Genomic DNA, 15,318 nt, shown 5'->3' with positions numbered 1-15,318 from the left:
TTCACATTCCATCATTGTCAGATTTCCATGCTCATGTTGCTGAGAATAGCAACAAGCAAAACAGATATTTTTCTCTCCAGAGGACTATCTCAAACATTTAAATTAAGGAAACATGGTGGAAATTGGTGAAAAGTGCGATCTACTTGATATTCAAGTCTGAGTTGAAAGAAAAATAATTAAGTTTTTAAATTTTCTAATAATTATCTATGCATTATTGTTCCTAATTCTGGCAGTATATAAAGCAAAGCTTTTCTCTACCTAAAAAGACAGCTTCAAAATAACCAGCCAAGTAATTAGAGAAGATTTTTAATAGAAGTAGATTGTTTATTAAATCACAGACAGTAATAAATGCTTTGAGAGTTCATCAAATTGATCTCATATAATAAACATTTCTCATTTATTGGCTGCAACATACTTGCTCTGCCATTTTATACCATATTTTGAGGTATCTTAATATTTGGAGCCCAGCATGTGGCAACTGTTGATCTGACTAATTTTGAGAAGCTAAACAGGGTGAGATAGTGTTAGTATTTAGAGAGAAAACGTCTTGAGAGAATGCAACAACAAATCACTTATGAATTGTGCCAAAAATATCTACAAGGAGGTGTCCGTGTAGCCATTAGGAGTAGAGCTTGACTCCGGAGAGTCTTTATCTTAATATTTGGAATTTCAAGCTGTCTCTCCTTGTTCTGCAAATAGGCCTGTGAAGTTTCATGGTTATGATTGATGGTCTGAGTGTTCCTGCCTCTCCCTTTCCTTTCATATTCCCTTTTTTCATTGTCTTTCCTATGTGGGTGACTTCCTAGAATAAGTAAAAGCATGAAACAATCAAGTTACTAACTGGTACACCGGGATGCTCTTATTCTATACTGCAAGTTCTGAACTTTTTCCTAGTAGTTTTCCAGGTTTTGTTCAGAACATTGTTTCTAACACAGAAAGAGGCAACTATTTTGATCTCTGAGACTATTTGGACTTGATAAGTCAAATAAAAAAGCTGCCATGGTGTTGGATGATCTAACAGCTGATGTCATGAATACAGCCTTTCATAAACACCCATTTACTGGAAGACAAGGTAGTGAGGCTGCTTTCATCCTTGCCAATTAGCCCCGGGGATGTTTTCTTCAATTAATCTTTCTTTTATCTTTTTCTTTTAAGTTGATGAGTGTACTTTTAAGCAAAGCAGTTGGGTTCTAGTCACTTGTTATTTTTTATTTTTTGAGAGCACTTCCACACAGCATCTTTATACCAGATCAGAATCAGCTCTTTAAGTGGATTGATCTTGTAATGTCAGTTAAGTTTGAAAACTGACTTGGGTTTTTGCTATAGTGTGTTGAAATAAAAACAATGCTGGTGTTCAAATATGCAGTTCTGCAGGTTTCATGAGTACCCCATTCTCTCATTGGTATAAACTTATTTCATTCCACTTCTTGGCTTATTTCTCTGCCATCTGTCCATAGAATGTAAGCTGCCAGGGTTGGCAATGTTTTGAAGATGGTAAAAGTAAAAAAAATGACAGCAGATTGTTTTTAAAATGTCTTTTCCAGGAAGTGGAAATTGTGACGTGTAGAAATAGAATTTCTATGAATACCTTTTAGTTAAAGTCTAAATTGGATCTTGAAGTACTCCTGAAAATAAAGATGATACTAGAAGTTTATTACTTTGCAGAATCCTATATTTCTATGAATGGATCTTTGCTGATCTTAAAGGAAATGACTACTTTGCCTGATATATTCTTCAAAGCTTTGCATGGTTAGAAACTGTTATGCTATAAGAATGTATCAATTCAACATTTGAAAAGTAATTAGCTGAATACTTGTCTGTCTGTGTCTTCAGCTTGAGCGGAATATTTGAAATACCACTAAAACATAACCAATTCTCTACAACTGTGGCACTAGCTTTGGCTATTGGGATGGAGCACAATACCACTTTGGTCTGGTGCATTTATAATACTAAGTCATAATATAGTTTATTTATTTTTGGTTCAGTATTATGGGTAAATCCATCCAATATGGCTTAGAGTTATGTCTGATCCAAATATATTATGACTTTTCAACCCCATGGTTTTTTTTTTAAAAAAGTGATTTGGAAGAAAGGGGAGTTAGCTGTCCATAAATCAAGAGCTGCATTGGAGAGTAGGAAATTCATTCTGTCTCTTTTGCCATTTCCCAGCACAACGCATGGTTTACAGTTAGTGGTATGGAAAGTATAATAAATCATCTTTAATAAATTATCTTTTCAAATCACCAGCCAATAAATCCCTACCTACTCTATTTTGTGGGCACCATTCCTACTTTGATCTATGTTCCCAATAAATTAATTTTTCACATTTCTTTGTCTGTAAATATACTTTTTATGATTAGAATAAAAATAAAGGAAAACAACTGTCTAGCTTGCCACAAAACCATATGTTCACAGTATAATTTTTAATGTAATTCAATTTCTTATCTCTAAAAACATTTCATAAACTTTATATTGTTACTCTCTTGGGAACTGAAGAGGTACCAGAGTGAGTGGGTGGGCTATTTTAGCCATTCTGAGACCACATGATGAAGTGGAATACAGGTAAAATAAACATCATTGCCAGAGTGTATAAACTCTCCAAGAAACCATAATTGAAATTTAGAGCTTCTTAATATAAAAGAAAATCCATATTTTTCTAGCAGCCATGTCTTGAAAGTAAGGAGCTGTAAGATGACCTTTTGAAAAGTCTTATGAGAATAGAATATTATTTAATGGAATGTTGATATTAATTCCATTCTGAATTGTGAAGTTTCAAGAAGTGTGATTCTTTCTTGAAAAGGCTATAGCTAGGCTAGAGTATGAGTGCGTACCACTCTAATGTATGGTAACTGTGCTGCTATTTTTGTAAAGTCTTTGCTATGCCCATGGGCAGGAAAGCTGGTTCAGAACAACAGTGCTATTTTCAAAAAGCACATCACAGTCTACAGTAAATTGTGAAGGATAGCTTTGTCTAAACTTTGAAATAATATGATTAACATGTACTGCCAGGGTTTTACTCCCTCTGTTCTGTGAAGCTTTTGGCATAGCTTTAATTCTAACTCTTTCTTAAACCTTAGGCCTATGTGGTAAGTGATGTCAAATGTTTTATTAGAAAGCACATTGGCATTTTTGTTGTTTGTAGAGTTCTTTTTAAGGCTAATAGCAATGAGGGAAGACCAGGTCTCATGAAGCCCAAGAGTGGGAAATGAACAGTTAAGATAATATTCCACTAGTGGGCTGTGATCTGTTTGCAACCGGGCTATGGAAATGGTGGGCGAGTGCATGTGTGCATAGGCTCATCTGTGTCACCACTTGCATGAATAGATGGCTGGCTGGATGTATGTGTGTATACTTCTATGTATGTATGTATATCCTAAATCTGATATCTTCCATATGTGTCAATTTACACCACCTGGAAATTCTTTTTGATCAGCTCCACTCAATTTTTAACTCTGGGTCGTGGATTTCTTTGAGGTTTATGAGATATTGTCATTCTATCACGGCTCTTAAAATCTTGTCTGCTCTGATTGACTTGTATAGACATTGTTGCATCAACATAAAATTAAACTGTAGTGGATATTCTGGTTTTCAGAATGCATAAAGCAGAAATATTGGAAAAATTGTAACTGAGGCCACATGTTGCAGACAGGCATATTATGGGTTTATTTGGATTTTACCTTACAGTTTTTAATGTTAGAACAGTTATTAAATTTATGAACCATGATTTATGGCTTACCATTTTATACGAATCCAGCTAATTGTGTTTAATAAATCATAGTTAAACAAAGTCATACTGCAACTATAAACTTAGATCGTAGATCAGAGCCAAGTCTGCATTGTTTAGTTTTTACTCTGTAGAGCAGTGGTGGCTAACCTTTTTGGGCTCCTGTGCCAAAAATTGTGTGTATGCTGGCACTTGTGTGCTTGTGTGCCAGCAGTCAGAAGGCAATGTGTGTCCCCCTATGCCCTGTGCACATGGGTGTGCAATCCCCACGCCCCCTCTTTACCTGCACTGTGCCTCACAGCTGATTTTCGGCTGGTTTTAGCCCTTTTTTGGCCTCCTGGAGACTTTAAAAAAGCCTCTGCAGGGCAAATAGGCCAATTTCATCACTTCTGGTATTAACAGGAAGTGATGAAATGGGCCTATTGGGCCTGCAGAGGCTTTTTTCAAGCCTCTGGAAGGCCAAAAGAGGCCTCAAACCAGCCAAAAATCAGCTGTGCGGCATGTGCATGCACAGTGAGGTAAGTTTGCCTGTAGCTTGTGTGCCGCCACAAATGGCTCTGCGTGCCACCTGTGGCACATGTACTATAGATTCGCCATCACAGCTATAGAGTATCATATCATTGCTCTTTATTGTTATTTGCAGGCTAATAAATTACATAGAACAAGGTTAGGAAATCCTCTCCCCCCCTAAATTTTTGGGAGTGTAATCTGTTAGTGGCTGCCTGCTAGGCAGGTTTGAAACAAGCCATATTGGTTGTTGGCAGAAGGAGGAACACTTCTTTGACACCCCTTCTTTTCTTCTTTCTTTCTTTTCCAACTAGCAGGCAATAATTTTATTTTTATACCTCTGTTTTTTTTTTTTTATTATGCTGAAGATTGCATGAAATCAGTTATAAGTCCACAGACTTTCTTCCCCTACATTAGAAAAAGATATTATTTCTGGCCATAAGAATATAAAAATAGTTTTCTTCTCCATTTGTTGGTACAATTTGTTGGTACAATGAACAGGATTTGGCTGTGCTTTTCTGAAATAGCTAGTGCACATAAAAAAGCGTTATTGGAAAGGAATGAAACATCGTTCATGAACCTTACAAGTCCCATTGATACATTCCCTTCTTCATTTGTGTGTGTGTGTGTGTGTGTGTGTGTGTGTGTGTATGAGCAATGATAGGAAACACTGGTGCTTTTATCCCTAAGGTAGAACCTAGTTTTTGTTGGAAAAGTATCCATTATAATTCTTAATTTTGAATTAATCAATAATTCAAGATGTTCTCCTTAAAGTAAAATAAGAGGGCTACAAAACATTAGGGGGAATTAAAAGATTTTTTTTCCAAATGTTAGTTTCAAGTATGAGCTATCGTTGAAACATAATGGTTTGTCCTGTTGTTCCATGTATATGAAAAGTTGCCATTGATGAGATTGGAAAAAATCTTTTAATCCCCCCCCCCCCCATGGTTTTATATCAATTTTCCCTGCATTTTCTTTTCTCTTCTTATGAAGCTTTAAGTAATTATTTTCTTCCTTAGCCAGATCTCTTTTGTACTGCAGCCAGTTCTTTCATCTTTTCAGAGTTGAATTCACTATTTTAATTAACTAAAGGGAAACTGACATCGTAGTGCAGTGTTTGAATTTTCAGTTTAGTTAAAAAGACACATTTGCTTATTTAATTTTGTACCTTCCTCCCTGGTTTTCTAGATCTAAATTAAATGTTTATCTGAATTTGATGTTTATTTTATGATCCATTGTTTTTACAGCTTTAGCATTATACACAAAGCATCTTGTGTATATTTGTCCTGTATCCAAACTAATTTTACAGATTTTCTGCTATCTGATGTACTCTGATGATGAACTTCAAAGCACAGGAGAAAGATAATCTCAAACTGGAACTTCAAAGACAATTTCTGACTTAAAAAACATATTATGTCCAGTACCAGGCGATATCAATTTTCACCAAGCTTTTTTTTTTTTTTAGGTTTACGTCTCATAAATGTTTAACATCCAGGTCAGAATTGTATGATTCTCTCAAATGATCAGGAGCAAAACATCTGTGATTCTAGCTTCCATCCAAGACTTGTTATTCTTTTTTTTACCATATCAAAGTATCAGTGTTAATATAACAATAATAGCTAAAAGAAGACAAAGATTACTATGGATGCTTTTAGATTGACATTTGAAATCTAAATCCCCACATTTTGCTTGCATTGTATACCTATATTGAGCATTAGAGATACAATTGGCCTTCTAAAAAGTATCAGCTGTTGGTATTAAAAAAATGCAGCTGTATTGCTTTATTTCTATATTTCTTTATTGTATACAGATCACACGAAGGTCTTAAGTACTGAAGAGGTGTAATGTTTGTTTATCTAAATTCCATAGCTTTAGATTGGGATTTTATTGAAAAAGATTTGGATTTCAAATGTTTGCTTTATTAGATCTACAGTACACATCCAATTCTGCAATGTAAGATTTAACAGAAGAATTCAGAATTAACTCAAACTATGCTGTAGAGTCAACGTGTTACTTTGTCAATTATAGAATCAGTCAAATGTTCAGCAGAAGATACTGAAAAGTTCATTGAGTGTTCTACAAGAAGGTCAGTTCCAGTTTTCCGATGCTATAGAGCAATTAGTGAATCTAATACAGTCAGATTTCTAAGGTTTGGTTGTGAAAACACAATTGAATATGATTTATTTGATAAACATTAATTAGTCAAAGCCAAGTTGGTTATTGTATGAATTCCATCAGAAAATTATTTTCCATTGTCTTCTAACTCATGCTGTGTTGACACATTATAATAATCAACTTCTCAGTAGGTTGTACCACTATTTCTCCGTCCTCCAAACTTCTCTTTTAACCAGACTTCTGGTTGTGTTTCCTTCAAAGATGTACCAAAGACCGTGATCGTGCGCGGCTTCAATCCGTGTTGTACCTGTTAGAGGGCTCCGAATGGGGGCTAGAACCACCTTGGAGGGGGGGAGGAAGGCGGAGACCACCTGTCAGCTCGAGGGGAGCCGCATCTCCCCTCCTTGGCTAGGTAAACTCCTCCCGAAAATGGGCTACAATGGTGGCTAAATATGGCCACCCTGAAGAAGGGGACAAAGATTGTGCAGGAGCGGTGAAGAAGTGGACAGTGTGGAGACCAGGCAAATCAAGCGCAATATCCAAACATAAGGTACCCTGGATTTAAAACTTTAAAAGAGACTTAAAAAAAAAAAAGATCAGAAAAGCAGTGACCAGAGAGAGTGGAAAAAGAATAAGTGAAAGTGCTATGAACTGTAAAAGAATTAAATTGAAAGAGGAAGCTAGAAGAAAATTTCTGTGTAAATTGGATTATACTAAATTATACAATTGGCACTAAATAGGCATACTTAAAAGCTGAACTTGAATGTGCCAAAAAGAAAAAAAAATGCAATAATTGTATTTATTGATTTTTCAAATGTAAAAGCCCTAAAAGGGAAAGGAAAATTAAAAGAAAAGGTAGAACTTGGACACAACAGAGAATGCCACCTAATGGTAAAGGGAAAATTTCAGTGATTCTTTAAAAAGTGATTGGTTCTCTAAAAACTGGAATTTGATACAAAGTAAGAGGAACCTTGAAACAATAAGATAGAAACCCTGAAAAAGTGAAATTATATACTATAAAGGAAGAAGAAAGAAGTCCAAACCCTGGGAATACTAGGTGACTTTGAGAAAAATTAAAAACTCAACCGAAGGAACTTAATAATAAAAATATATGAACATTTAACTATTTTGACACTGGAAACTTGAAACAGGATTTAACAGAAGTGGATGGTTAGAAGCTGGTTTAAATTAACTACTGGAGGACTGGACTGGACTTAAATGCTGAAGAAAGAGGTAAAAGAAAAATTAAAATTAAAAGAGGTGCACAAAAATGGCAGAATACTGTCTGAAAATAAAATTGGACTTAAGAAGTATAAGGGGAATAATATGGAGAAAAGTGGAATTGTGCAGTATTGCTTTACAAATGCTAGAAATGGCGTCATTGGAGAACAAAGACTAACAAGGAGAACCAGAAGGGGAGGAGTTGATTAAAGAAGAGGCCAGCCTCTCCTGAACAAATGATACAACAGACATTGAAACAGGGGGAAAAAAGGAGATTTCAATCAAGCAAACTTAAGGAAAGAGCTCCCAAAATATTTCCAGCATGTAAATTGTCCTACCAGAGTCAAAAATACTTCAGACCACTGCCACACAACAGTAAAAGATGCTTATAGGTTTTTACCATGAGCAGCTGTGGAACACTCTGACCGCTGCATGATTCACCTTGTACCTGCCTACAGACAAACACTTAAAACCATTAAACCAACAATTAAATCAGTGAAGACTTGGTTGGATGAGGCAAAGCTGAAACTCCAGGCCTGCCTTGATTACACTGATTGGAATTTTTTTGAAGATGCCTCTGCAGACCTAGATGAGCTCACAGATACTGTAACATCATATGTCAGCTTCTGCAAAGACTTATGTGTACCAACAAGGAACCTGCAAATATATAGTAACAATAAACCTTGGTTCACAGCTATACTTAAGCAGTTACGTCATTCCCAAGAGGGAGCCTACAGAAAAGGTGACAGAATGCTATACAATCAGGCCAGAAACATATTAACAAGAGAGATCAAAGCAGCAAAAAGAAGCTACTCTGAAAAGTTAAGGAATCAGTTCTCAGCAAATGAACCAGCAAACACGTGGAAAACTCTTAAAAACATCACTGGCTTCAGCAAACCTCCTTCCCAGGCAGAAGGAAATCAACAACTAGCAGATGACCTGAATGTGTTTTACTGAAGGTTTGAAAGGAAACTACAGCTACCTATCTCCATAACCCACATCTCAAACACACCAACAACAGCCAAGCCTCCTACAACCGGCTCCAATCCATTGGGCTCAGAACCTTTGGTGATCGCAGAAAAAGAAGTGCAAGATGTATTACACAGACAAAGGCCAGGAAAAGCACCAGGGCCAGACTAGATAACTCCTTCTTGCTTAAAAGTCTGTGCTGACCAATTGGCCCCCATCTTTACCTGAATCTTCAAGAGATGACTAGAGATGTGCTATGTTCCTTCCTGCTTCAAACGCTCTACCATCATCCCAGTGCCAAAGAAGCCCTCCATCAAGGAACTGAATGACTACAGACCAGTTGCTCTAACATCTGTAGTTATGAAAATCTTTGAAAGGCTTGTGCTGTCCCACCTGAAAACCATCATGGATCCACCGTTAGATCCCATGCATACCGAGTTTGCATACCGAGCAAATAGATCGACAGATGATGCTGTTAACATGACCCTGCATTCCATCCAAAACACCTTGAATCTCCAAATACCTATGCAAGGGTCCTCTTTGTAAACTTCAGTTCAGCATTAATACCATCATTCCAGACACTATTCTGAGTAAATTAAATCAACTAGTGGTACCTGAACACACTTGTAAGTGGATCATAAGCTTCCTAACAGACAGAAAGGAGCAGGTGAAGCTAGGCAGAATCACATCCAATACCTGTACAATCAGCACAGCCCCCACCACAAGGCTATGTAGTTTCTCTACTTCTCCCTGTATATCAATGACTGCATCTCAAATGATCCATCTGTTAAAATACTGAAGTTTGCTGATGACACAACAGTGATTGGTCTCATTCGAGACAATGAAAAATCTGCATACAGACAGGATGTTATACAACTTGCCTCATTGTGTAACTGTAACAATCTGGAACTGAACACACCATAGAAACCATAGAAATGGTGGTAGACTTTAGAAGAAACCCTCCCATACTATCACCTATTACAATACTAGACAACATAGTATCAACAGTAGAGATCTTCAAATTTCCAGGTTCTACTATATCACATGACCTAAAATGGACACCTAACATCAAAAATGTCATCAAGAAACCATAACAAAGAATGTTCTTTCTGCGCCAACTCAGAAAGCTCAAACTGCCCAAGGAGCTGCTGATACAGTTCTACAGAGGAATTATTGAGTCTATCATCTGTACCTCTATAACTGTCTAGTTTGGTTCTACAACCCAACAGGACAGACACAGACTTCAGAGGATAATTGGGACTGCAGAAAAAACAGTTACTATCCACCTGTCTTCAATCGAGGACCTATATACTACACGAGTCAAAAAGAGCGCTGTGAAAATAGTTACAGACCCCTCACATCCCGGACATAAACTGTTTCAACTCCTTCCCTCAAAACAACGCTATAGAGCACTGCACCCCACAACAACTAGACATAAGAACAGTTTTTTCCCAAAAGCCATCACTCTGCTAAACAAATAATTCCCTCAACACTGTTGAACTATTACAAAGTCTGCACTACTATTACTGATGTATCTTCTCATCACTCCTTATCACCGATCCCCTCCCACTTGTGACTGTAGGACTGTAACTTGCACTTGTATCCTTATGATTTATATTGACTGTTTCCTAGTATGATTTGATTGCTTATTGGCAATCAAGTGTTGTACGTTATGATTCTTGATTCTTAACGAATGAATCTTTTCTTTTATGTATACTGAGAGTATTTTCACCAAGACAAATCACACTTGGCCAATAAAGTATTCTATTCTATTCTATCCTGAGAAAGTGGAAAGTGTGAACAAGAAATTCCAAATCATACCACCTCAATTTTTTCTTGGCACAAGAGGGAGAAGTTTAAAAATTTAGTAATTACACATAAATTATTACATTTTGATTATTATAACCTACATAAATAACCCTGTATTCCTGAAACCTCTGCTCTGCCTATTGTTTGATCTTGCCTATTTTGAAGGGCTGACAGAAGCGGTATATTGCTGCTGGTTGAAAGAAAGCAAGATTTTGAGCCTTCCTGAATTGAGAACAAGAGCTTGACATAGACTGACCTGATTAGATGTAAGATGGTTATAAATGTAAGCTAATCAATGCTTCAACCCAGTTGCATTGTTTCATACCCAATATACAGGCAGTCCTCAACATACGAACAGAATTGAGCCCAAAACTTCTGTTGTTAAGTGAAACATTTGTTAAGTGAGTTTTGCTCCATTTAAAGACCTTTCTTGCCTCAGTTGTTAAGTGAATCACTCCTGCTGATAAGTTAGTAACCTGGTTGTTAAGTGAACCTGGCTTCCCCATTGAATTTGCTTGTCAGAAGGTCACAAAAGGGGGTGACATGATCTTGGGACATAGCAGTGGTTATTAATATGAACCAGTTGCCAAGCCTCTGAATTTTGATCACATGATCATGGGGATGCTGCAAATGTGATAACTGTGAAAAATGGTCATAAGTCACTTTTCAAAATGACATTGTAACTTTAGTCACTAAGTGAGCTGTTCTAAGTCGAGGATTACCTGTATTATGCTTAATACTTGGGGTACATTAGGAAGAAGAAATCCCTTTGGAATGTGGATTGTTTATCTTTCCTGGACCTTTTATTGAGAAAATTATCAAATCATACTAATAGACTTAAATACTATGATTTTTGTCACTGTAAGTTATCTCATTAGGTCTCTGTGATAATTAACAACATTTTAAATCTTAAAAGTACTTAATGTTGCCCAGAGTTGGCTGACAACAGAAAGAATGTCCAACTTCCAATTAAACAAAGTAGTTTTTTTGTGGTAAATTATTCTATTATTAGTCTGCAGTAGATCCTGTATTTCTATTGTATTAATGTAGGTGGGGTTATTTACTTGCAAGAAATATGTGATGATTAATTGAGAAAGCTTGGAAACAAACAAAAGAAAAGGTTTGTCATATACATGTCCCACAGAGGTCAATCAGCAAATTGCAGTTGCTATAAGATATAAATCCCTGGGAAAATTTATTAAATTTTCTTCTGTCTTTTCCTCAGCAAACAATCCTGGATATTTTTAACTAGAACAAATTGTAGTATTTTGATTTCTATATAGCGCTGAATTATATAAAGGTGGAAGGAGCCTTGTGCTTCATAAATTATATCCTAAGGAACCTAAATTATAGCCTAAGGAACTTATCTTTGCCTGCAATTTGAGTTAGCATTGCATCACCAGGAATCACCTGACGATTATTAGGTTTGAATATATTCTATATGATTAATTTTCCATTTTTTAACCTCCTTTAAAATTAGGGAAATTAACTAAGTGCACATTAACTGCTCATTATATGAACATATATGTAAGTCTAAGATAATTGTTGAATATTTATATAACTCTTAGAAAATAAGCAACAATGATTGTAGTAAATGTCAGATTAGAGAAACAGGCAAACCACATTGTAACTTAGCATTATAATGGACATATACTGTTATCTAAATGGTAGCTCTTTCTAAAAATATTTTTAATATTGATAATTATAGATAACTTATAAAATAAAATCTCCTGGTTACAAGCTTTGTAAGAGTGAAGATCTGTGTGGCACCAATGGATTACTAAATTAAATGTAATAATAGTATTTGAGAGGAAAGTAGTATTTCAGACTGAAGATAATGTTCTAAAGATATGATTTTCTTTATGGTGCAGTTATTGTTAAGCACAGTGCCTATCTATGAGAAGGAAAGGTGTTGACCTTATTAACATTAATAAGGATGACCTTTGAGAAGGTGGAATATGAGTGAACCTTTGTGCACAGTTCATAAAGGCGCAGAGTTTGCATTTAAAAAGACAGCTATCAAGATAGTAAAAGACAAAACTGTATATACTCAACCAGACATTGAAAATCATTTGATGAAGAGTTCCCCACCGCCCCACCGCAGGCTTATTACATGTTTTACGTAGAAACAATACTGATTAGTGAAGGCAAACTGCTTCTTAGATTTTCATGTTTGCAGATATATAATTTTCTCTGTCAGTCTCTATCTCTATCTCCTACCTTGGTTTAAGAGCCAGTTTGGTGAAATGATTAAAACATTAAGCTAGAAATCATGAGATCATGAATTCTAGTCCTGCCTTAGACACAAAGCCAGTTAGATAACCATGGGAATTATTGTAGGAAGGAGGCAATGGCAAATGTCTTCTGAAAAAAATCTTGCCATGAAAAATGCAGGGACTTGTCCAGGCAGTATTGAAGAATTGGAAACAATTGAATGATAAAAATCCCTCCACCTTGGTTTTAAGTTTCTCCTTAATTTTACTTTTGATTATTTATCTTCAGTTTTAACAATGTTTTATTTTCTTCCTCTTATACTTTCAAATTTAATGCATATGTAATGTTTTGCTTATTACTAAGAACACCGTGTGACCAACACTTTATTTACTTTACTATTTATTTACTTTAATTCTTCTGCTTCTAAATATCATAGGCTTGCAGTAGCTTACAGAATATTACATGAAAGATTGAAATAAAAATAAAATAAAAACAACCATAGACATAAACTTTCCACTAACTATTATTGCACCATCCAATCATCATCTTCCGAACTTGCTAAGTCTTTGTCCAGTAAGGTAGAGGATTGTGATTCCTCTCTTTTTTAAAACAAGTCTAGAACAAGCACTGGGGTCTACTGAACTGGTCTGAACTAAGGTTTCAGTTTGAGAAATAGAGACTTCAGCCTTTGCTATATTTGCAATACAGATCATGGCCACCATTTATATTGATCCCCCGGGACTTATATTTAGAAAAATGGGAGAATAGATACTATAGTGGGAGACCAAAGTATCAGATGAATCCCTGTCATTGGCACTAAATTTCCTGCACTTTCTTAAAAGTAAATGCTTAATTTTAAAACAATAAAATAAAAGGCATAATATCACCTGCTTTTTGGTGTAACATATAGATTAGCTTCAATAATAGCAAATGAATTTCTGAAATAGAATAATTTGAGTGTGTGTTCTACAGTGCAACAGTTATTTAACATGTTAAAGTGATTTAAATGAATAGTATCATAATTGTTTTCAAAAATGGCTCATTTAGAAAACTGAGTGAGAACAGTATTTTTTTAAAAAAAATATGATATGTTTGTGGGCCAGCTTGTGTAAGGGAATGAGAGTCCTTTGCATATTTACTCCTAAAATTTTATTGTTCATTAAACAAGAGTTTTTAGATATAGTGGTACCTCAGTATTTATCGTTAATTGGCTCTGAGAGGTGCGATGAGTACCAATCCCCAATAATGTAGTGAGTCATAGCTGACTCACTAGTTGACACTGAGAAGTTCTAGCATGTGCTTCAAGTACCAAACAAACAATGAGTATTGGGAGAAAATTTTCACATCAAAATGCATTGAGTACCAAATTTGATAAGTTTCAAAGCTGATGTTTACCAAGATATCACTGTAATTGATAAAAATGTTATATATGAAAATTTCCACCCATGAAAATCACGTCGTTTAGGAAGCTCTTATGAACAGGACAAATATAAATATTTTGGAATAACCTTTCAGAAGAAAATGTACCTAAAAAGAATTTAAACAAGAATAGTGTGATAAAAGAAGAGAAACACTAATAGCATCACAAATTCTTTTTAACTCAGAAACTTCTTCTCTGCTTTTATTTTTTGGTCTGAAAAAGGAATTTATTTAATAAAAAGAGAATAATACAACTGTGAATAAGTAAGGGTGAAGTTGTTAGACTTTAGAATCCCATTCTATTTATTGTTTTCTTTATTAAAAATCACCATGGTATGCAAGCTGCCATTTGAAAATAAATACAATCACTAATTGGTTTAAATTATTGTAATGAGCCAGAACAAGGCTCAGAACAAATATGTTACCAGGCAATTATAACTGTTGTTGTTGCTGCTGCTGTTATTATTGTTATTAAAGATTTAATCTACAATTCCATTCAGTCTGAGAGTGATAAAGACAAGAATTCAAGTCCTAACCAAGAACCTATATTATTATCTCTTTTATTCGTTAAAAATGAAGTTCAATCAACTGAATGTTTAAAAATGTATCACAAATATCATTGACTGGCATGGATGGTTGATATGGGTTGCTGCCAGAAACCTAGGTATCAATCAAGTATCTTCTTAAAGTGTACAATGTTCCAAGTGGTGCTGTTTTTTTTTTGTAGTTCCGCTGATGTTAGTGTAGGAAACTGCAACTTTTTTGATGTATTTTGCAAAATTCTTGGACATGATACCAAGTGCCCCAATTACAATGGGTATCACTGTTTTGTCCATAATTGCATAGTTTTGATGGTCAGATTGCGATATTTCGTTATTTTTTCCAGTTTTTTTTGTTTGATTCTGGTGTCTCCTGTCTGGTACAGTGATATCAATAAATTGTATGTTTTGGTTTCTGACAACTGTGATATCTGGTGTGTTGTGTTCCAAATGACAATCTGTCTGTATTCTTACATCCCACAAGATTTGTTGTTGTTGTTGTTGTTGTTGTTGTTGTTGTTGTTGTTGTTGTTATTATTATTATTATTATTATTATTATTATTATTATTATTTTCCAGACACTATCCAAAGCAGTCTTTTACTACAGTGGCAGATACACCTGAAAATATTCGACTAAAACAGCAAAGTGAATTGCAAAGTCAGGTAATCTTTGCATTATTTTTTGTAAATGTATGAAGGATAATCTGGGGCCATTTTTAAAATAATCTTCGATTACTTATTTAATTAATAATTAAATGTTTACTGATTATTCACTTCCAATAGCATGGAGAGTTAATTGAT

The 15,318-nt window shown here is 35.2% G+C and overlaps 1 protein-coding gene across 2 annotated transcripts in view; it reads left to right on the top strand.

Annotated features, from left to right (window-relative positions):
- NEBL (nebulette) overlaps nt 1-15,318 on the top strand; it is a 168,563-nt gene that overhangs the window by 46,729 nt on the left and 106,516 nt on the right. For both annotated transcript variants that reach the window (XM_026706238.2, XM_026706237.2), the window contains exon 3: nt 15,096-15,180. In XM_026706238.2, the coding sequence (XP_026562023.1) occupies nt 15,096-15,180 (85 nt within the window). The remainder of the gene's footprint in view (nt 1-15,095; nt 15,181-15,318) is intronic.

Source organism: Pseudonaja textilis, chromosome Z, assembly GCF_049901715.1.
Source record: "Pseudonaja textilis isolate UNSWEBS1 chromosome Z, rPseTex1.2, whole genome shotgun sequence".
NCBI lineage: Eukaryota > Metazoa > Chordata > Lepidosauria > Squamata > Elapidae > Pseudonaja > Pseudonaja textilis.
This window is presented reverse-complemented; position numbering and strand designations above follow the sequence as displayed.